The 22,883-nt window shown below is 46.8% G+C and overlaps 8 protein-coding genes across 8 annotated transcripts; 4 read left to right on the forward strand and 4 right to left on the reverse strand.

Annotated features, from left to right (window-relative positions):
* Positions 1–1,562: 1,562 nt before the first annotated feature.
* On the reverse strand, positions 1,563–3,356 carry N7478_012808 (NAD-dependent succinate-semialdehyde dehydrogenase; the record flags this gene model as incomplete). Its single annotated transcript, XM_056929018.1, has 4 exons — positions 1,563–1,680; positions 1,737–3,006; positions 3,081–3,168; positions 3,234–3,356. The coding sequence occupies 4 exons, from the start codon at positions 3,354–3,356 to the stop codon at positions 1,563–1,565; spliced, it is 1,599 nt and encodes a 532-aa protein (XP_056772380.1).
* Positions 3,357–4,357: 1,001 nt separating this feature from the next.
* On the reverse strand, positions 4,358–5,507 carry N7478_012809 (uncharacterized protein; the record flags this gene model as incomplete). Its single annotated transcript, XM_056929019.1, has 2 exons — positions 4,358–5,016; positions 5,099–5,507. The coding sequence occupies 2 exons, from the start codon at positions 5,505–5,507 to the stop codon at positions 4,358–4,360; spliced, it is 1,068 nt and encodes a 355-aa protein (XP_056772381.1).
* Positions 5,508–6,567: 1,060 nt separating this feature from the next.
* On the reverse strand, positions 6,568–7,398 carry N7478_012810 (uncharacterized protein; the record flags this gene model as incomplete). The annotated part of the gene is made up of 1 exon (XM_056929020.1): positions 6,568–7,398. One exon carries the CDS (start codon positions 7,396–7,398, stop codon positions 6,568–6,570), a length of 831 nt encoding a protein of 276 aa, XP_056772382.1.
* Positions 7,399–8,432: 1,034 nt separating this feature from the next.
* On the forward strand, positions 8,433–9,893 carry N7478_012811 (alpha-mannosyltransferase; the record flags this gene model as incomplete). Its single annotated transcript, XM_056929021.1, has 1 exon — positions 8,433–9,893. The coding sequence occupies one exon, from the start codon at positions 8,433–8,435 to the stop codon at positions 9,891–9,893; it is 1,461 nt and encodes a 486-aa protein (XP_056772383.1).
* A 274-nt stretch (positions 9,894–10,167) lies between these two features.
* N7478_012812 (putative RNA helicase/RNAse III) lies at positions 10,168–14,721 on the forward strand (the record flags this gene model as incomplete). The annotated part of the gene is made up of 7 exons (XM_056929022.1): positions 10,168–10,308; positions 10,374–10,402; positions 10,460–10,508; positions 10,561–10,849; positions 10,903–11,050; positions 11,108–12,175; positions 12,231–14,721. The coding sequence occupies 7 exons, from the start codon at positions 10,168–10,170 to the stop codon at positions 14,719–14,721; spliced, it is 4,215 nt and encodes a 1,404-aa protein (XP_056772384.1).
* A 1,789-nt stretch (positions 14,722–16,510) lies between these two features.
* N7478_012813 (carnitine:acyl carnitine antiporter) lies at positions 16,511–17,799 on the forward strand (the record flags this gene model as incomplete). The annotated part of the gene is made up of 5 exons (XM_056929023.1): positions 16,511–16,759; positions 16,826–16,874; positions 16,943–16,959; positions 17,039–17,652; positions 17,748–17,799. The coding sequence occupies 5 exons, from the start codon at positions 16,511–16,513 to the stop codon at positions 17,797–17,799; spliced, it is 981 nt and encodes a 326-aa protein (XP_056772385.1).
* A 913-nt stretch (positions 17,800–18,712) lies between these two features.
* Positions 18,713–20,475, forward strand: N7478_012814 (M20 family dipeptidase; the record flags this gene model as incomplete). The annotated part of the gene is made up of 5 exons (XM_056929024.1): positions 18,713–18,744; positions 18,834–18,865; positions 18,963–19,030; positions 19,105–20,222; positions 20,292–20,475. 5 exons carry the CDS (start codon positions 18,713–18,715, stop codon positions 20,473–20,475), a joined length of 1,434 nt encoding a protein of 477 aa, XP_056772386.1.
* A 668-nt stretch (positions 20,476–21,143) lies between these two features.
* N7478_012815 (putative C2H2 finger domain protein) lies at positions 21,144–22,590 on the reverse strand (the record flags this gene model as incomplete). Its single annotated transcript, XM_056929025.1, has 3 exons — positions 21,144–21,161; positions 21,218–22,445; positions 22,499–22,590. The coding sequence occupies 3 exons, from the start codon at positions 22,588–22,590 to the stop codon at positions 21,144–21,146; spliced, it is 1,338 nt and encodes a 445-aa protein (XP_056772387.1).
* Between the last annotated feature and the right edge of the window lie 293 nt (positions 22,591–22,883).

Below are 22,883 nucleotides of genomic sequence, written 5' to 3' on the forward strand. Positions count from 1 at the left end.
TCTCTGATTTCCTGCGTGGACCGGAGAAAGATATTGATGTTTTGCTGTGGGTTTTTCTGACTAGTATTCCGATACAGGCCTATTTCCCCTCTTCAATATGTATTAATCATTTCAAGTTGAAGCCTCGCAAATACTTATATAGTGGGTTACTTCTTCTCAATTTGAGGACTTGTAAACAAGTTGTAATACCCGTGGACGGAATCCTTGTTCAATTATATCTCATGCCAAATTGTTGTCTGGTTTTCCCAATGTTTTTAATCTCCAAAGTTGGGTCTAAAATGTCCATTGATTCATGAAAAAGTAACATATGCCTGTTTAACTGTAAAATATTCTAGTTATTCAAACTGGAGATTCCATTTATGCACGCTCGATAGCTTTGTTCATAGGGCTCAAGTTAAACCGTCCATGAAATAAAAAAATGGCCATCTAACTGACTTTCCAGCCTTCTCTGCCCCATGCTCCAGAAGAAACTGAATAATACCAACGTGGCCGAGATCGATTGCTAGTTCCAATGCGGAGCCCTCTGAGCGTAAGGATTGAGAGTTATGCAATCCATGATACCAAACATTTACAGAGCCACCTCTCTCATCGACCAAAATCCGCACCATATCTATATTTCCGGAATTAATAGCTCGCACGATTGGATTCATTTTTGGCAGCCCAGTCGATAGCCCGGCTGCGTTCGGATTTCGTATCGCGTCGATATAGTAAGGGGTCGAATATAGAATATAGCCGACGGTTGAGGCTAGCTAGGCTTTTCAGTGATTGAAGCGATGTAATGTAGCCTGCAATATGGCAAAGCAATTCTGGCGGGATATCTAATATCGAAGGGGCCATGGCTCGGTGCTAGTTGGTGAAGGAACAGCAGGATGTATATTAGTGTCTCGCAAATTCGTGGGGTGACATTTAAGATCATCCAGGGAAATGAAGGGGCAACAACAGCCGAACGGGCGGGCCAGGGCAAACACTATAAGCTCGCACTATCCTCCCGAGTCCCGAACACAGTCGCATGGCTTTAGCTCTGAATGAGGGGCCTTTGGGACTCAAGACGCCACTCAAGGTCACGCTATTGTATGTAAATGGAATCAGACCCGGGGTCATCCGAGGAGGATTTGCCAAGACCCTTAAACTCATTTTAGACTTAAGTTAAGGACAGATAAAGGGCCCCCACGGGCAGGAAAAATCCAGTACGTACATCTATCTACCTAGGTAATCCTTCCAATGTTCACGCTGGATTTATTTAACGGTTGTTTTTTTACTCTCTTTATCAATCCCTAGGGTTCATGGCTCTGGGGTCTGATGTGTACCTAGGACACTGCAGATTTACATTATTAATCGATTCAAGCTGGGATACATTCGATGATAAATTGGCAGGAAGCTATATTCAGAAGGTTGTAACTTCTTTGAGAACACCAAAATAAAAATCTTTGTGAAATTCAAGTTCGTAAAATGAGAAACCAGGGCATTGTCGTTATGTACTGATAAATGGAAATTTGAGCACTGATCTTTCGATTATTTTTGCTTGGCAATTCATCCCCAAGCTGTTCAACACCAGAAGAGCTTTACGCCTGAAGAGGCTCTCCCATGCCGCCAAAGGTAACACTCTTAACAGTCAAGAATTCATCAATACCATACTTGCTGCCTTCGCGTCCGAAGCCACTCTGCTTAACACCACCGAACCTGTATAGGTTGTCAGTTTCGGCCTCAAACTTTCACTCTGGAGAAGAAATACTTACGGCGAAGCGACATCACTTATCAAACCAGTGTTAACACCAACCATACCGACTTCCAAGCTTTCCGCAACGCGGAAAATGCGATGCACGTTTCCGCTGAAGAAGTAACCAGCCAGACCAACTTCAGCCTTGTTGGCAAGCTCGACAACTTCCTTCTCGGTTTCAAAGGGGAAAAGACCTGCTACAGGGCCGAAGGTCTCCTCAGAGGCAATGAGCATGTCCTTGGTCATACCGGCCAATACAGTGGGCTCATAGAAGTTAGGACCCAAGGCAGATGCCTTCTTACCGCCGATAAGGACCTGAGCGCCCTTGCTAGTAGCATCCTGGACGTGCTCATGGACCTTATCAACAGCACGCTCATGAATGACAGGGCCGTGAGTAATGCCATTCTCGAAGCCAAGTCCGAGCTTGAAGTCCTTGACCTTGGCAGCAAATCGCTTCGCAAATTCGTCATATACGCCCTTTTGCACATAGATGCGATTGGCACAGACACAGGTTTGACCAGAGCTGCGGAATTTCGAGTTAATAGCACCCATAACAGCAGCATCAAGATCCTCTACATCATCAAAGACAATAAAGGGGGCATTGCCGCCCAGCTCCCATGAGACCTTCTTGATGGTTGAAGAAGCCTGCTTCATAAGAATACGGCCAACATTAGTCGAGCCGGTGAAAGACACCTTGCGCACATCCGGGTGCGTGGTAATCAATTCACCCACAGAGGGGGTGTTGTGTGATGCAGTAACAATGTTGACGACACCCTTGGGGATGCCAGCGCGGTGAGCCAATTCCGCTAGGGCATTGGCAGTGAATGGGGTCTCCTGGGGAGACTTTGCAACCACGGTACAACCAGCCGCCAGGGCTGGGGCGATCTTACGTGTGATCATAGCAGCTGGGAAGTTCCAAGGTGTGATCAGACCGCACACACCAACGGGTTGCTTTAGTGTCATTACCCGGTTACCAGGCACTGAAGCCGGAATAGTATCACCATAGATGCGAGGCGCCTCCTCACTGAACCACTCGAAAAAGGCCGCGGCGTAGTTGACTTCACCCTTAGCGTCGGCTAACGGCTTTCCGTTCTCCCATGTAATCAATTTTGCCAGGTCCTCTGCATTGTCCATCATCAGTTGATACCATCGACGAAGCATGCGGGCGCGCTCGCGAGCCAGGGTTGTGCGAAAGGAAGGGAATGCCTCCGAGGCAGCCTGGATGGCTTTTTCGACATCTGAAGCGGCGAGTTCAGGGCACTTTCCGATGAGTTGACCGGTCGCGGGGTCTAGATAAATGCAGAATGTAATTAACAACATATTCAATCTCTCCAACGCTCCGACACGCTCCGCATTTCCTTACCGTGAACTTCAAAGGTCTCGCCAGACTGGGCGCCAACCCATTCACCATTGATATAACATTTCTCAATAAAAAGGGATTTGTCTTTTAACTGCATTCGATATCGTCAGTCATGCCCAAGTACATTCCCCGAAACGCCTTTTATCCGAAACGCACCTCAGGTCTACCGTGTCCCATTGTGTAAAGTCTCTTGACAGCAGGTGTTGGGGGGATGGCAAAGGGATATCGCAGATGAGGTCGTAGGAGTTGCCGGGAGACGGGGCGGATGATTCGTTCCATTATAAAAGAGGCCAGCACTCGACGGGGGTAACTTAATAATACAGGATGAGGGAACAGCAAGCGGAGTCAAGGTTCAGCGTGCGGGGAGAAGTTGGAGGCGCGTCTTTTAAAGTACTTTCGGTGATTTACAACAAAAGAGACCTGATCTTTTTTTCCCAACTAGTGCACCAAAGTGGAACTCAATGGTGATTGATGTTTGGGCCCGAGAAGCACCGAGAATGGAGAACACGCCGATGGTCGAGGTCTAAGTGTTGGGGCAAGCTGAGAAGGGAAGCTTGATGCTAAGCGGGGGTTGATGTCATGTTGATCCGGGGCTTGTCTCCGTTTCTGGTGCTTCAATCCTGCTGCTTTGTTTTTTGGTTATTAGTGTCTTTTTGGGCAGCGAAATGAGTCCTCAAAAATTTGCCTTCTTTTACAATCCCATTAGCCCAGTTTCAAACTATTTCTTGCTACTCTGTCAACTTTGTAGTTTGAACTTGAAGGTTTGTTTCATTTCGTTGTGATTCAAAAAGTTCAGATGTTGCCGTGGGGGTATGAATATTACATAAAATACGAAGTTCGGCTATTTCAACCAATCGGCGCATATTATCGAGATTTGGTCGGTGATTAAAACCAATTACTTTCGAGATACTAGATCCGTTTTAAGATAACGTCTTGGTAATACCGACTCCATCAGATCCATCCATGGATAGAGGGATGTCAATATCGCATCTTCAATCCGCCAGTGGGTAAGACCCCACTGAGCTAAGTTTAGGAAGGGCCAGCCGACTATTCTATGATTGAGTCAGATTTATCTAATCATTGGCAATATCAATTTATCGAGGTGTCGTCCCCCTGTACATGTTCGCTGAAATTAAGTTGGAAATTTCATATGTGCAACCTTGTATACAACTTCGCTTATAGGTATAAACATCTTTAGCTTCAATATTTCGAACCATGGCAAGAAACTTGAAGGTTAAGAAACTAAACTTTGGGGTCCCCCTTCTAAAGTTTCAATCTAATCACGTCTTCAATATGCCTTCCAACTTTTCCTTGTTCATGAGTGCAGACTCATCATCCTCACCAAAGGCTTGTTTGCTAAACCATAACACAAGTCTCCCACACAGAGGATCCACGTAAATTGTCCACAAGTGTGCAATGTATATCAAGATGATATAAAACAAAGGTATCGCGATCGCAAAAGTCAAAGTGCCCCCTCTCTCAAACCACATCGGCTTGCCTTCTTGATCGGTCGGGGACAGTCCTTTCTGAAATATAGATTGTCGGTAAACAAGCCACGAGAGGATGGTGCGAATGAAAATATCATGCAGGAGATAAATGGGGAATGAAATCCGACCAAGGAAGTTCATAAACGGATGTGAAAGAATCTGTCTCCCCTCACGCGAGAAAAACACGCCGAAGACGAAAAGGGTAGTTCCAAAGGATACCACATATCGATTTATCTCGCCGCCTGCAGGGACAATATATTGTGCTAGTGAATTCAAGGCCCGGCTCCATGGCGCCCATGTCGGATTTTCGTCTGGAAAGGAAGCGAGAAAAAGGCCACTTAACATCATCAGTGTCGATATGGGCCAGGGCATCATTGAGGGTGCCTGGGCACCATAATCGGCATTTAACTCCGCTAAGAACATTCCGGCATACACATTCGTTTCCATTAAAGCTATTTTGGATCGATAAGATGCTGGGGTTAGAAAAGAGACAAACTAAAATGGAAGACTAGCCACGAGAGATTCAGAACTCACCTTGTCCACCTGACCAAGCGAAGCAATAAAGGAAAATAAGAAGCCACTTGGTAAACTTCGGGCGAGTGAATGTCGTCGCCATGAGAGTTAAGTAGACCAACATGGATCCTTTCAAAAAGAAAGGGATAGTCCAATAAACAGGATCATATGGGGAAGAACCACCATGCCAAAACAGTACCAAGTTGCGATAGAGTCCAAGTATTGCAGCACTGAATGTTGGCCCCCGTTCAGCAGCCACCACTCGAATCCATGAAGAATCAACTTGACTTGCTACTCGATATCCGTTCAACTGGCAGACCAGCCAAGAGAAAAGAATTCCGACATTGGTTGGCACAACCAGTTTACCCGCTCGAGTGATTGTGTTTCTCGACAGCTTGGAAAGCACAAGTGCATTATCTCCTGCGCGCATTTGTTTAAACGAATAGAACGAATTCACATAACCGGTAATAATGAAGAATAGAGCGACTGCAAGGCGGCCTGCAACAACCAGTCGAAGAAAAGGATATTGAAATAGAAAGATTTCTCCATTTTCTATTGTGGCGGGCGAATTCAACCAATTCGCGAACGAGGAGCAGAGATGGTAGGTTACCACTATTAGGGCCGCGATCCCACGAAGCCCCTAAGCTTCAATTAGTTATGGGTTCAGACGAAAGATTTAGTAAAACAACAGTCAAGACTTACATCTATCCAGTTACTAGTTCGCGCCTGGTGCAACATCATGATGTCGAACTGGACCCTCAATAAGTTTGCGTATCGAATAAAACGATGATTGAGACATGTCAGTCTTCAAGTGAGTGTTCAGTAAGACGGGATAATTCATAGATTGATCTCATGGCTATCAATAAATTTCCGAACGCATCTCTATGTCTGTTAGCTTTAGTACCGATCCCAGAAGTATTACATTTCTGGTAATTGGGTTGTACGAAAGGGAACATGAGCGGTTGGGTGCCGGATGCAGCGACAAGGCCGATTCAACGACGAGGTAGCCTAGCCACATAGTGAGATAGTCGAAGATGACACTTTTAATTAGATCATCAAACGTTTGATGTGAGGCCAAAGCCACCCAATATTCCTGGGATCAGATATGACTGATCGATCATCCAAGTTTTAAAGTATTAAACTCATGAAATAATTGTATGCCGTCGCCCGATGTGCGACGGGACACATTCTTGCCCGACATCAGCATTCCAGTGCAGGATCTACGTTTACCCCTGCAGGCACTCCCAAAATAATGTTACATTATCATTGGCTACCTTGATGGGCAATGGGGTGTTGTAAGATGGTGCACTACCCCAGGGCTCCCCACAATCGTTGCATCAACTCCGCCCTTCTGGATTTTTGGGACTTTCTACCCAGGTACCTACCTATTCATCCTCGTCGTGGGTATTGAAGTCAATATTTAGCGAATTCTAGAATATATTATATTATACAGGACACATTTCAAAGTTGATAAAATCTACCCTTCTAACCTAATTCTCAGTAAGAACCCCTTCTTTTCCCTGTGCAGTCTCAATCTCAGCTGTGCCATCTCTCAGCTTGGCCTGAACAGAAACAGGTACTTCCACTTTCTCACGCAAATTCCAGTACTTCTTCCACTCAGTTTCGCAGATTGAACTATCACCACACCCTGCAAATTGAATGATATGATCACCCTCTTGCCAATGCTCTCCAAGAGCGTTATAAGCTGGATACGCATTCAAGGTCCGTTGCTTCATACAAACCGCATGATCTTGAACAATTTTATGATGTTGCCACATGTGAGTCCAAGCATCATTCTCAGGGAACACCCAATTCTGTGCAATGTATAGAGGCTCGATCCACAAATCCAGTAACCACGTGCTCCAGTCGCTGCGACGCATCAGAAAGTTCCCCACGTTCATACCCCATGCATCCATGGAGATGACAAAGTTGACATCTTCGGCCTTGTAAGCTGCTGGAGTACGGTATCCTGTATCACCTCCACCAGCACCATGAATTGGTTGGTCCAGAAGGATGTTCTGGGCCATTCCTTTCGGCGATAGAACGTGATCGTAGATACTGAGTGACATGTTCATGATGATGATATCCACATCCATCCACCAGACCCATTCAGCATGCGGATAGCGTTTGAAAGCATCCTGAAGAATAGGGATTTTATTCCAGTAGAAGGGCGAGCCATCGGGTAGGTTGTAGCTTGTCATGTTCGCCCACATGAATTCGAAGCCGTGCTTTTCAGCATAGGTCATTCTATTTTCGTATATCATGTCCTTGATATGTGGGATCCCTAGCATTCGGTTTGTCCCAGAACTCCCAGTGACCATGACGACCTTTTTCAAACTTGATGATTTACCGGGAAGAAAGTTGTTCAATCTCTCTGTCGCATGTCGGTATGCGGTTTCTCCAATTGAAAGATCGTTCTGATTGGTCTCCATATCATTTATGGAACTGCGGCAGAAAACGCATGATGGCACCAGCGATGAGTGGTCAGTTATAGAATTCAGTACGAGCTAAAATATAAAGAAAAATATGATTAGTTCAAAAGTGCATTATATCGTCTCCCAAGGTAAAACTTCTCTCTTCACATACGAGGCAGGCAATTAAACCGATCGCGGTCAGTAAAATGTGCAACGGTCTGAAACGAATGCAAAGCGCCCTACTTAATGTTAATATCTGTATATATCTCGTCAAAATAGGTGTACAAACATCTTTTTTTTTTTGGTGAAGAAAACCAAAGTTTAGGAGCTTCTTGTGCTGAGACTGCGGGCGCTGCCCCGAGATTCGAGATGAGGCTTAATGAGAGTCAACAAGAATCTTTCAAGCTTTAGGCCACCACACCACGAATTCTGACGTGAAGTGCGTGACGGAACCAATTAAACCTCTCAAGGCTTCTAAATTGGGCTTCAGATATTATTAGCCAATATCATTGTGGCAGAATAAAGACCTCAAGGCCTTCAAATCCCATTATTGCGATCGACGATCGCATCCCTTGCGCATCCGGCAAGATTACATAGTACCTAGCGACGGATTCTTCCGATGAACTAAAGCCAGCCATGCGCCGTATTTGTTCAAATTTGGAAAGGAAGTTAATTTTAATTTTAAAATTATTAGTAATTTTTCCAATAAGTGAAGGTCCGATATCTCAAGTGATTGCAAACAGGTGAACAACACACTTACATTACGCTGTGGGGACGCTGGCCGCTTGCGGCTGACAATAGCTGACAATAGCTTCCACCACCAAAAAAAAACCAAAAAAACAACAACGCTCCCTAAGTCTTAGTCACTTCAATTCTTGATTCCAAAAGTCAATCGATTGCCATCATTCATGTCTCTCTAATATTGGCAGCGGCTTCTAACCATGACTCGTCGGTTTCGATTTTTGATTGCACTAGGTCTTGGTGCTATAACACTATGGTACCTTGCTGGAGATATCGGACTGTATAGTCCTCGGATGTCTTCCCATGGCCATCTGCCAGTGACCAGGGTGAATCCACATAACACAACAGAGCACATTGATTTCTGGCGTCAGTTTCACTCTCTTTTGCTGGCCTCTGAGCCAGAATGTAAGCCCCCAAGAAGAACCGGATATGCGCCCGCAACAGGCTTCAATCCTTCTGAAGCTGGCCCCCGACCAGACTTGTTGAAAATGCCCACACGCGATGTATGGCGTATGAAAAGAGCGCACCAGAAATTCGTGGAAAGCATTCAACAAAGTCCACCTTCTCTCTCTTATCTTCCTGGAACCAGGGGCTTGGTCACAACTGCAGGAGGCGCTTACCTCCCAGTCCTTGTCATATCGCTCCGCATGCTACGCCGAACCGGCTCACAGCTACCGATGGAGGTTTTCCTGGCCACACCAGACGAGTATGAGGAATTCATCTGCGATCAAGTGTTACCCTCGTTAAACGCCAAGTGCGTGGTTTTGACAGAGATTACCAACGCAGTACCCGGCGGCGGCCAAATTGAAAAATATCAACTGAAACCATTCGCCATGATTTTCTCTTCGTTCGAAGAGATTCTCTTCCTAGATGCTGATGCATTCCCAATCGCCAAGCCCGAGTCACTGTTCGAGCAACAGCCATTTCAGTCTGCCAATCTCATCACATGGCCCGACTTCTGGGCATCTTCAGCTTCCCCATACTACTATGACATTGCTTCGCAAAATATTCCCGCAATGACATCCCGCCAATCGACCGAATCTGGCGAAGTGCTCATTTCGAAGAAAACACACTTGAAAACGCTCCTGCTCTGCACTTACTATAATTTCTGGGGTCCAACGCACTATTACCGCCTTCTCTCGCAAGGAGCTGCAGGGGAAGGAGATAAAGAAACGTTTATTTCGGCCGCAACTGCCGTCGGTGAGCCGTTCTATCAAGTTCGTGAGCCCATATGTGCAATGGGACATGCAACCAAAGGCGGTCTTGCTGGATCGGCAATGCTCCAATTTGACCCAATCGAGGATTACAGGTTAGCCCGGGGGGGTGATTCGAGTATAAAAAGCTCCTCCACGGCTGCCCCAAAGGCTTTCTTCATCCATGCCAATTTCCCGAAGTTCAACCCAGCCACTGTCTTTTCGAAACAGGCCGTGAATCCCGCGTTCAATGATGATGGCACATACACGCGTGCTTGGACAACTCCACAGGAGAAGATACAAGCATTTGGATCTGACGTTGAGAAACAATTCTGGGCAGAGATTCTGTGGACAGGGTGTGAATTAGAGAATAAATTTCGTGCCTGGGAAAACAGAACAGATATATGCAATGGGGTGAAACAATATTGGACAGCTCAGTTTGGGTCAGAAGATCCGTCTCGTGTATAATAGAGTCACTTTATTTTCAGCGTTTCAGGAGTTCTAAATCGAAACAACTCAACTGGTTTAAATTATTGTCACATTGAATTAAGCGCTTGAATTGAGTGGATCGGGCATCCAAACACTTAGTCAGATAGGAAGCCAATCAGATTGCACTCGGCCGCATAAGACCCCACATAGCAAACAAGCGCCCAGTCTCCCCCGTCTTGATGCCCAGGTGAGAACAAAGGATTTCTCTTCATCTGGTCCCTGACTCCCTGGGCATATCATCTGCTTGGGAAAGATGGACGCGATGAATGAGACGTCTAATGAAGTCACCATGGTGCCAGCCGATATGGTTGGGGTGAATAGTGAAGCTTATCGTCCCCGCGGCTATCAGCTTGAAATGTTTGAAGCAAGCTTGCATCAAAATATCATCGTCGCGGTATTTAGATTTTCCTCCACAACCAGAATTAACCCCGACGACTAACACTTATATTTACATATTAGATGGATACAGGAAGCGGGAAGACTCAGATGTAAGTGTTGCTATGATTTATTTACGAAGAATAAGCTTAACTGACATATACCCATAGCGCGGTGCTACGTATCAAGGCTGAATTGGAGACCAGTGGGTCAGGAAAGGTACTTGATCGTCTATTACTTTCATTCTTCTCGTATTAAACACTTAATCAAGGCCAAGGAGATGCATACTGATACATCTCCGCACCAGTTTGTATGGTTCTTAGCGCCAACCGTGGCGTTATGTCTTCAACAACATGAGGTCATTTCTTCACAAATACCATCAGTGAAGACTCGCGTACTTACTGGGATGGACAACGTTGAGCGATGGACGGAGCAGTCTTCTTGGGACGTAGTTTTGCAGGATACTCAAGTGGTGGTGTCAACGCATGCTGTCCTTGCGGACGCCTTGAACCATGGCTTTGTGCGAATGTCACAATTGGCGCTTATTGTTTTTGACGAAGGTGGGATTAATTTATACTAGAAATTGATAACGCATTGAACTAATCTCGACTAGCTCATCATTGTATGCGTCGCCATCCAGCAAACAAGATCATGCAGTATCACTACCATCCAACCCGAGAGAAGTTTGGGCCAGAAGCTGTACCCCGGATTTTAGGCTTGACCGCAAGTCCAATTGTGCGATCTAGCGAGAAGGAACTTCAGTTAGTCGGAACTTTTAACTGAGAGTTATGATACATTAATAACTGACAGCTTTATAGAACCATCGAGGCTAACCTAGACGCTGTGTGCAAAACGCCTCGCACTCACCGAACGGAACTTCTCGCACACGTCCATCGTCCACATCTACAGCGTGTACAATATCCCGCATATGAGGAGTACCATCAACCTACTGGTACCAAAATGCTTCCAGCACTTACATCTTGCATTCGTGGTTATGATATGGGCCGTGACCCATACATAGAGATGCTGCGGCAACAACCTGCAAGGAAAGATGAGGCCGACAAATTAGCAATGTCTGGCAAAACATTTTGCCTAGAGCAGCTTACGAAATTTCGTGAGCAATGTCAACACATTTATGAGGAGCTTGGTGGCTGGGCAACAGATTACTTTATCAAGGCTTCTATTGAGCGTCTTCGAAGCTCTGCTGGCAGGGAGACGGGGCTGTCAAGAATAGCCTGCGACGAAAGGGCTCACATTCTCAAAATTCTTCTGTCGATACCCGCGCCTGACGAAAACACTGGCGATCCTCACATCTCCGCGAAACTTGAGACATTGATTCTGTTCCTTGCGAGCATGGACCACCCAGAATTTTCCGGGTTAATATTTGTCAAGAGACGAGCCACTGTCAGCGTCATGTCACAAATTCTATCCATTCATCCAGCCACGAAAGATCGATTCCGATGTGCAGCTTATGTTGGATGGTCCAATGGTGCTAGCCGTAAGGATGCTCTGGGAGATCTACTCAGCCGCGGTGCACAGAAAGACACGCTCTTGGAATTTAGAACGGGACAGAAAAACTTGATCGTGGCCACTGATGTCCTGGAAGAAGGTTTGGATGTGAGCTCGTGCAGCCTAGTGATATGCTACGATAAGCCCTCGAATCTGAAGTCTTTTGTCCAAAGACGAGGCCGAGCTCGGCATCAAGAATCGACATATGCAGTCATGACTTCATCCGAAGATGAATTACAAGACCTTCAAAAATGGCAGTCCTTGGAGAAAGCCATGGTCAAAGCATACCAAGACGACCAAAAGAAACGACAAGACGCATCCGCAATGGAGGAGACTGATGAACAAGTTACAGAATGGCTAGAAGTTCCATCCACCTGGTATGTCTTATGGAAACTCAAACTTGAATTCATAAACTTATGATAAAACCTTTAGTGCACGTCTATCCGCAGAGGATGCTATGCAACACTTACAGCACTTTTGCGATTTGTTACCTACAGATGAGTACGTCAACAATCGACCAGAGTTCTCCTTTGAAGAAAATGCCAGTGGCCTTATAAAATCCACTGTGACGCTTCCAAATTCCGTTCACCCAGCTGTTCGCCGATCGCAGGGGAAAGGATGGTGGCGCACAGAGCGTGCGGCACGGAAGGAAGTTGCTTTTCACGCTTACAAAGCGCTCTGGGAATATGGGTTGGTAAACAACAACTTGCTTCCCTTGACCAAGAAAGTCGAACTTCAATTATGTAAAGCTAAATGTGAGGAAATCTCTTCCATGGTCGAATGCTCGGAGCAATTTGATCCATATGTGGATTTAGCACAGGCGTGGTCATCTCAAGAGCTCTACCAGACTGACATTACTATGTCCCACAACGATGGCTCAATGAATGAAGATATGAACATGTCACTTGTCTTGCCTAAGTCGATCGTTATGCCACAGAGTATACCTCTTTATTTGAACATGAAGACGACAGTGGTGGCGACATTCACTCCACCGAGACCAATCAATCCAATTCCAATAGAAATGGTCCGACTGATGAGAGAGATAACGGCCCTGTTTCTTCAAGCTCCGACATCTCGCCTCATAACTTCAGATCGAGATTTTGTGGCGCTCTTCTTCCCAAGTGTCCCTCTTGACCGATTAGAAGAATGGACGTGTCAACATGAAGGTGTCGAAAGAGCATTAGATTATTATACAAGAGACCAAACAAGTATCCCAATGGGTATAGTACGGGACAGGGCAAAGTATAGCGAACCACGATTATTCCGAAGATGGATCTTTACTGGGGAAGGAGAGAAAACGCAACTTGACCTGGAATGCTCTTCGATACCACGTAGGCGCAACTTCCTGCAGCATCGCAAGGAACCCGAAGTTGGCGAGGATGGAGAGGCAGATTCAGGCAAAACTCACGTTGTCCCTGCAGATGGTTGCACGATCGACAGACTTCCGGCTTCCAAGGCACTGTTTGGTCTTCTAATATCAGCAATATTGGATCGAATGGAAGCGGTACAAGTTGCAACAAGGTTGAATGACACTATCCTAAAGCCCGTTAAAATCGAGAATCTCAATCACGTTCTAACAGCGATCACAACACCCTCTGCACAAGCTAGCAGTGATTATCAAATCTACGAATTTTTTGGAGATTCGGTTTTGAAGTTCACCGTTGCCTGTCAGCTATTTATTCGGCAGCTCAATTGGCACGAAGGGTATCTTTCGGAGGGTCGTGATAAACTAGTGTCGAACAAGCGCCTTACACGCGCAGCTCTAGAAATTGGCTTGGATAGGTTCATCCTAACCAGGCGATTCACACCCCGCCGATGGGTCGCTCCTTTGATATCCAAGAAGCTAGTAGCCTCAACTGATACTCGAAGCATGGGTAGCAAAATACTGGCAGATGTAGTTGAAGCTCTTATTGGCGCAGCATACATGGATGGGGGGATGCGCAAAGCCCAAGCGTGTCTCCACCGCTTATTACCCGAGATCGATATCTTCACGAGTGATATTCCAGCGTCACTCTTCACATCAAGAGAAACACGTACTCTCATAGATCAACATCGTCTAAAGAATATTATTGGATATACATTCAATAATGTTTCTTTGCTGACTGAGGCATTGACCCATCCATCTTGTGAGCATGACACAGTCACGCAATCCTATCAACGACTCGAATATCTCGGCGATGCGGTGCTCGACATGATCGTTGCCTCGCTATTTGCTTCTCATTCAACTGCTATGCCCCAGGGCCAAATGACACGCATCAAGCACGCAATGGTCAATGCCAACCTGCTTGCATTCTTTTGTATGAGCCTTGGCTCACCCGAAACAGTCACTGATATTGGAACAACCGACTTCGACAGACCTGAGCTCATATCACACATTGAGGAGATACACTTGTGGCAGTTTCTTCGCTTCAGTAGCACAGCTTTGATCCCCGCCCGTGATTTGTCTGTAGAAAGATATCACTCTCTTAAAGACCAAATTTCACTTGCTATGGAACACGCGACACATTACCCTTGGGAGACACTTTCCCATCTCCGCCCTGATAAATTCATGTCAGACATTGTGGAGAGCGTGATTGGTGCAATATTTATTGACTCTGGCGGAAGTTTGGATCCCTGCTGTGAGTTTTTGGAACGTCTTGGTCTGCTGCCATATGTGCGCCGCATCCTATCGGATGATGTAAACGTTATCCACCCGATCAACGCTGTTCAGATGCTTGTGAAGGCCACAGGGATACTCGTTTTTAAAGCGAGTAGAGTGGAAAAGAAAGGTGGCATTGCGACGTATCGTTGCACCGTGACGCAGAATAAAAAGGAAGTGGCCTTCGTTGAAGGATGTGATTCGGGCGAGGAGGCAGAGATTCGCGCCGCATACATTCTCATGGACAAGGTTCATTCAGAGACGAATGGACAACCTTCAGAATGAGGCGGGGGTTTCATTTGGTACACGAAATTGGATTGGAAATAACTGTAGATACCCATGCTTGACATTTGGATAGACAGCGTTAGGAAATAAATACCTTTTGACAAATTATTTAGCAACAATTTTTGGGAGAATCCATTATTCAAGTTGGACACAAAGCAATATCAATTTGTCGAGGGGTAGTATTGTGACTCCTTATGACTATCATGTTCGTATCATATAAAGAGCTACCTTCTATAGTAGGGAATATACCAATCCCCACTACAGTAATACCCCGCTACTATAGCGGTATAAGTCATTGATATTCTACATGTCATCCATCACTTAACCAAATTGGGGGCAGATGTGGACGTGAAAGATGCGAATGCGCGGAATGTTTTAAAATTCGCGAAACACTGCAATCAGAGAGATGCTGTGGCATACCTGGAAGATTGGAGTCAAAAGCACTAGTTTGCATATTATACTCTTCTTTCTCTTTCCTGTCTAGTTTAGTCATCTGTAGCGACTTGGGAACTACCATATATTCTTCTCCTGACGTGTCTGTGGTCGACCAATGGTCATAGAAGAGACTCTACAAATTGCTGTCGAGGCAAGACCAGTCCTGCTGCCAGTGCCCGGCCACCAATTAAATTGAACTTGCATGAAAACTACCCCGACACTTCTACGCCTGGATTTTGTGCTTCAGGTCCCATCCGTCCGAAATGAAGGCAAGGTGTCAAGACGAGTCAGGTGCTCACACGAATATGAATAGTACGTACCAGTTCCTAGTATGCTGCTGATCTCGTTTCAACACCGTTCTAAGTTTTATAAACATAGTACTGTATTACCCCCACTAGTATGCCACGCGTTATAGTGGCTCAAATAGAGACAGAGGTAGAGCCGGTATACAGCAAGATACTAGGAGAGGTTATTAGTTTTTTTGATGAGTTTCAAATTACTTAAATTTTTTTTTATAAAAGATAATAAATTGTATTGCAGTGAGAATTACATTTACGTATTGTAGAGGCTTCTCTTAGATCACTGAGTGTACCTGCCTGCCTCATTGTTAGGTGATTATTGGACAATGACATCATCGTCTCCCTGGCACGTGCCCACACTATGTAGATTTGAATGCATGTGATTGTGGACACAACTGATCCAGCTAGAGATATAGTACTTATACAATCCATCTATGTACCATTCGTATCATTTCATATGAGCAAAATTTGATAATCAACATTTGAATCCCTTTAGCACGGAGACTTCCATATTTCCGCCGGGAAAGGGGAGGCGCACTGCTAAGTTTCCCGTTCACCCGGGGGCGGCGGTCTCCGATCGGGATACATGTATACAGTATGGCCAATGTAGGCAGTGCTTGATGAAGCAATTATGAAAACCAAAAACAAATGAGCGCCTGATACTTTCGGTGTCCCTTATATAGACTAATGTTGTTTTACTGTAATTATGACTACGACTTTCACCCCCCTCCAGAAGTGGATCATAGGGAATAATTACAGGTATTGGCGGCATCCCAGTTTCTCCGCCCCGAGCCGAGGTTCATCGTAGTTGTCCGGGGCATCTTAACCAGCTGTCGGCATCGGTCCGCGTGCGTAGGTCGATCAACCTAGGGCTCTTTTTTGCGTAGTCTTCATTTTTCAAACTCACATTCTGAACATATTCTGATATTTTTTTTCTTTCTTTTTCTCCCTTTCTCTTCTTCATCGTCTATATTCGGACCCTCATCTCTGATCCTTTCTTCCCCCCCCGGATTCCCCTCCAGGCTTCCCCACCTGACCGCCCCTCCGATCACACCATGTCTACCTCCACCTCCCCGCCGGAACAGCTCAAAGATGAGATCAAGGTCGTGGAAAAGAAGGCTGTGAACCAGACCATTGTCCAGCTGCGCTCACTCGCAGCTGGTGCAGCTGGTGGTCTCTGTGCAGTCATTGTTGGCCACCCCTTCGACTTGGTCAAAGTCCGTCTGCAAACTGCGGAGAAGGGCATTTACTCCGGTGCCATGGATGTCGTGCGAAGAACCGTTGCCCGTGAAGGATTGGCTCGGGTATGCATGATTCGAATCTTATGTGGCTCTGCACGAGCAATTGAGCTAATGGTCTCTCTGTAATAGGGTCTATATGCGGGAGTATCTGCGCCCCTTGTGGGTGTAACTCCAATGTGTAAGTTGCTTCTGCATTTTCAATCACTTCATGATGATCTTTTACTGATCGTATTGCTTTTTTTACAGTTGCCGTGAGCTTCTGGGTATGTCCAATGGATTTCTACAGCCATCCGACCACCCCCTCGATTGCGATACAAGATCAGAAGTCTAATATATTTATAGGGTTATGACGTGGGAAAGACCCTTGTAAACAAATTTTCCGAGGTTCCAGTGAAGAACAATACTCCCCAGTATTCGATTGCACAGATTTCCGCGGCTGGTTTCTTCTCCGCAATCCCGATGACCTTGATTACAGCGCCCTTCGAGCGAGTCAAGGTTCTTTTACAAATCCAGGGTCAAAACCCACCACCCCCTGGTGAGAAGCCCAAGTACTCCGGTGGCATGGATGTCGTGCGTCAGCTCTACAAGGAAGGTGGTGTGCGCAGCGTGTTTCGAGGCAGCGCAATGACCTTGGCCCGTGACGGTCCTGGTTCAGCCGCGTACTTCGCCGCGTACGAATATATCAAGCGTTCGCTCACTCCCAAGGATGCGGAGGGTAATGTCACTGGTGACTTGTCCCTATCTGCTGTTGTCGCTGCTGGTGGTGCCGCCGGTATTGCTATGTGGATCCCAGTCTTCCCCGTTGATACCATCAAGTCCCGACTGCAAAGCGCTCCTGGCAAGCCAACTATTGGAGGAACAATCAGCAAAGTGTATGCTAGTGGCGGCTTGAAGGCTTTCTTCCCTGGATTCGGACCAGCCCTGGCCCGTGCCGTCCCGGCCAATGCAGCTACCTTGTAAGTCCTTCTTAGCTTTAAAGCTCCTCCCCTGGAACCCCTCTGGCTTTTTTATATATTTCATCTTCAGCGACTGTTACTAACCTTCATCTTAGCTTGGGTGTGGAGCTTGCCCACAAATTCATGAAGAAGATGTTCGATGAATAAGCGGTACCACAGGACATTTTTCTTCCCCCAGATACCCGTGTAAAGATTTCGTTTTGTTTCTCTGCAGCGTTGGCTCGTCCATCTATCTTACACAGTATCAAGTGGTCGCCTACCTGTTCGGGGCTTCCATAGATGCATGCGTTTTCTTCGCTTTCCATATTACCGTTTTAGAGATGCTGTTAGAGCCTCACGTCCTTTCTTGGTGTTATAGATTATGCTATCTCGACTTGCCACTAGGTTTTGGCATGAAACTCTTTTCCAGCCCCTTTTCGGAATGTCCTTTTCTTTCGCCTTCAAGGGTCCCAGAGCGGTGCAGGTCATTGTATGTACCTATCTCCATCTACGTAGATAGAAAGGCGGCTATTCGGCAAGTGGTCCGATCAATGGTATTGGACTAATAAATGATAGACGATTCTTGCTCTAATTCTTGCACTGTGATTGGGCCATCGCCTGTCATCTCTGTATCTATGGAGACACCGTTGCTTGGCAAATTTTGAAGTGTCCAAGGCTTCGTGATGTCTAAATCAATACCCAATAAAGGCTCCGAAGCGACATGAAAAGAGTCCCATTTCCATTCACTATCGTAATCAAACTTGATCATTTCCCCCCCCCCAATTTCGTCGTTGCATCCCAATCGTCGTTTAATAAGAGCAATGTAAAAATCCCGTGTGGAGCGCGGCTACAGCCGGCACAGCTACTTAAGAGGGGAAAAAACCTTTGGGGCCAATGGGCTAATTACGTGATAAATTCCAGGCTTGACACCTGAGTGCAATGCCCTCCTCTTGAAATGCCCCTCTTTCCCCTCCGTCGCATCGCTACATTCGCAAAACCTGGGCACTTTATTTCCCGGTTTTCTTCTCCAACTCCGTTTATCCCTCGTCGATTTTACTACGGATACATACGTGACTCCAAAATGGCGCCTTCGTTGGAGCCCTTCTTCAAGCAGTATGTTGTTCGGCTCCCAGAGCATCAAAGATTTCCCTTCCAGATAGAATAACAGGGGATCAAAAACGCTAACGTGGATTTCAATATAGGGTTGACTCTTCCGCAGAGAACTTCATTGATCGTACGTGACTACACCGACTGAATCTTGATTCCAACAACAATTCATAGCACCGCATTCCCCCTCAATAAATATTGGACATCACTAACAAGTGGTGCAGGTCTCCGGAAGGCTGTTGCAATCCCTTCAATTTCGGCTCAAGATGAGAACCGACCGGATGTGGTTCGGGTGAGTTGGATGGCACTGTCTCTTACGTCTCCGTAATGATGGATTGAAGAGCTGACAACGGGATTGTTTCGTAGATGGCTCAATTCCTGGCTGATGAGCTCACTGCCTTGGGCGCCGAGGTGCAACAACGACCACTAGGCCCTCAGCCTGGCAAGGAACACCTTGAACTGCCCCCTGTCGTCATCGCCCGGTACGGCAACGACCCGAACAAGCGCACCATCTTGGTCTACGGTCACTACGATGTGCAGCCTGCGCTTAAGGAGGACGGATGGGCTACCGAGCCCTTCGAGTTGACTATTGATGAGAAGGATCGCATGTACGGCCGTGGATCTACAGATGACAAGGGCCCTGTGCTCGGCTGGCTTAATGTGATTGATGCCCACCGCAAGGCTGGTGTGGAATTCCCCGTCAACTTGCTATGCTGCTTCGAGGGCATGGAAGAGTATGGATCTGAGGGTCTGGACGACTTCATCCAGGCCGAGGCCAAGCAGTTCTTCAAGGATACCGACGCGGTCTGTATCTCTGATAACTACTGGCTGGGCACTGAGAAGCCCTGCTTGACATATGGTCTCCGTGGCTGCAACTACTACTCCGTGAGTGTTGAGGGTCCTGCTCAGGATCTCCACAGTGGTGTCTTTGGTGGCTCTGCCCACGAGCCAATGACCGACCTGGTCAACGTTTTGTCAAAATTGGTCGATGCCCAGGGTAACATTCTCATTCCTGGTCTTATGGATCTTGTCGCGCCTGTGACTGAGGAGGAGAAGTCCCTGTACGGTGATATTAGCTACACTATGGAGAACCTCCACGAGTCCCTAGGCAGCGAGACTGGTATCCACCCTAATAAGGAGCGCACACTGATGGCCCGTTGGCGATTCCCCTCCCTCTCCATCCACGGTGTTGAGGGTGCTTACTCCGCCCCTGGCGCGAAGACCGTTATTCCTGCCAAGGTGACTGGAAAGTTCTCTATTCGCACCGTGCCCAACATGGAGAGCGCCGATGTGAACAAGCTTGTCTTTGACCACGTCGAGGCAGAGTTCGCTAAGCTGAACAGCAAGAACAAGCTGAAGGTCTGGCTGCAGCACGACGGCAAGTGGTGGGTTGCCAGCCCCAAGCACTGGAACTTCTCCGCTGCCAGCAAGGCCGTGGAGCAAGTTTTTGGAGTCGCCCCAGATATGACCCGTGAGGGTGGAAGGTACGTCCCTGCGTCTAATATTTTGATTGTCTCCTGTGACCAGACACTAACATTTGCATGACTTGATAGTATTCCCGTGACTTTGACTTTTGAGCAGGCCACTGGCAAGAATGTCCTTCTTCTGCCGATGGGAAGCTCAACTGATGCTGCTCACTCCGTCAACGAGAAGCTGGACCGTCGCAACTACATTGAGGGAACCAAGCTGCTGGGTGCCTACCTGCACTACGTGGCGGAGGAGCCTACCTCAGCATAGATAATTTCTATAACTAAGCAGAAACCAAAAAAGATTTTTGAATAATTCGTGTACGGCGTGTGTTTACCTTTCTACTATTTTGATATAATTATGGTTAAGCAGATGGAGAAGAAAGTGTAGATGTAACTTTATGTTTCTTGGAGACCAGATATCTAGTACTTGGTAGGAAACGGAAAGCGCAGAAAGTAAGGTCACGAATATGAACCTTGAAAAGTATGCAGGAAGATGGAAATCATGAAGTCTAACCCTGCAGGTACATACAGTCCATGCTTTCCACGGTGAATAATCATCCAGAACGCCACATGATGAAACATAACACAAGATAGTAAAGAAGTTCAAGTATGCGAGCAAATACACAAACGTCGTCATCATAGCGTAGCGGGAATCTGGAACAATAGATTGCGCTTCTCTTCAGCTTGAAAGACCCGAGAGAAGAGCATGCACCAGTGCCAGGGGGTTATGGCAAAGGCCTTGATCGAGGAAATCAGTCCAACCCAGCCAGGGGGTACTAGGCATCTGCATCATGGCTTGCCTACGATAGACTCGGCTCCTATCACTCAGAGCGATAGCGCCAACACCAGCACTAATAGACCGATGAAAGGCCTAGTAGTGACCAAAAAGAGGTAGGAGTATAGCTCGCGTGGGGGTGTGGAATGCCATGTAGTTGATCACTGCAGAAGGGGGTCCTAGAAAAAAGGCTAGTCAGTACATAATTGTGTGTGAAGGCGCGCAAGAGACATACCCGGAAATGCTTTTGAGAGTTGTTGGCCCGTTGGATACGGGCAAGGTAGCGGTTTTCATGGCGCTGTGTACGGGTTCTGTCGCGTCGTTCCGAAGTCAGAGCGGCTTGCTTCTGCTCATCAGTAGCACCAATCAAGCCCACACCACCGCTTCCACGAGTGATAAGAGCTCGCTTCTCATTGCGGGCACGCGGCTTGTCTTCCTCGACCTCGCCATTCTCAATAGCAAGCTGGCGAGTAGCCCGCTCATCAGCAGTAGGGTAGCTGTGAAGGTTTTGGCGATAGTATTTGGCGAGTGATCGGTGGCCAACACTTTTACCGGATGGAAGGTGAAGTTCGTAATCATCCTGGTAGACGAGAGGAGCTTTGCGGCGCGAGTCAATATCGCCATCGCCAGATGAAACAGAACCGTCAGTCTCCCAGCCATCGTCCTCGCCATCTTCACCGCGGATCTTGACACCGCCTGCATCGGCCATGGTCTCATCTTCATCTTGATCCTCGTCGTCGTCTTCTTCGTCGTCGGAATAGGTGCTACGGAAATCATAATATTGTCCGATTTCAATCTGCTCCTCTTCGGCCTCGAAGGCAATCATACAGTGACCCTTGTCACGCATGTGGGTTCGAGCACCATCAGCATTGTTCCGGATGGCATGGCAATAGAGACATTCGTGGTTGTCATTAATCTTGCGGTAAAGATATTCAATGAGCCCCTCCATATTAACCAGGTAGTTTCGCTCTGGAATGAACATGCCATGGCTCTTGGACATGTGTTCGACATTTGCCTCGATATCGGATGACTCAATACGGCAGAACAAGCACCGGGATGAGTTAAAGTCAGTAGTGTTGTCCTTCATCGCCTCATCATCATCACCATCCTTTTCTTCATCTTCCGCGATAGTGGCTGCCTTCAGACCATCAGTGACGTTGGAGACATCTTGTCCGCCGGGTGTTCCCACAGGTTCTCCAAGAGAGAATGCCGAACTCATAACCGATGCGCTATCACTCTCCTTGCCGAGGCGAGCCTCGCGCTGCTTATGCTTGGAACTTTTGACATGGTTTTGATAGGAGTTTTCACTGTAAAAGGCTTTCTGGCAGGCGTGGCAGGATTTCTCGAAAGAGGCCTTGGCGGCGGCCTCGGTAGATGTAGCCTTAGCGGCAAGGACTTTCTCGTTGAAGGTCTCCTGAGAGACTGGTGGTAGGGTTGCGATGCGACGCTTCATGTTGTACAAACTTCACAGGGTTAGTAATTTTTTGAGATCATCACCTAGATACCATGCACTTACTGCCAGTCCTTGCGCATATGGTCTCTCTGTGCATCGCTGCGATGAAACGCAACGAGACAGGTGTTGCAAGTATAGGGAAGATTAGTCGCCATGATTTTCCCTTGGCCAAATTTTGATGAACGAAATAAAAAAATTCAGGAAGGTGGGATGGGAAGAAATGAGAAGCGCACTTTTTTTATCGCGGGGTATGATAAGAAAAGTTCGTGGAATTTCTAATCCGAATTAGGCTTAGTAACCCACTTGGGCACTGCGGAAATGTTGCAGGCTTAGGTACGGTTACAATGCCATACTATCCATCTGTCTTTTCATACCTTTATAGTATCGGGCCACAGTAACGGTCTTGTTGTCATAGAGATGAATGGGTGAGATTGAGTCAGTATGCTTT

Source organism: Penicillium angulare, assembly GCF_028827245.1.
Source record: "Penicillium angulare strain IBT 27051 chromosome Unknown utg000012l_segment0_segment0, whole genome shotgun sequence".
Taxonomy (NCBI): Eukaryota; Fungi; Ascomycota; class Eurotiomycetes; order Eurotiales; family Aspergillaceae; genus Penicillium; species Penicillium angulare.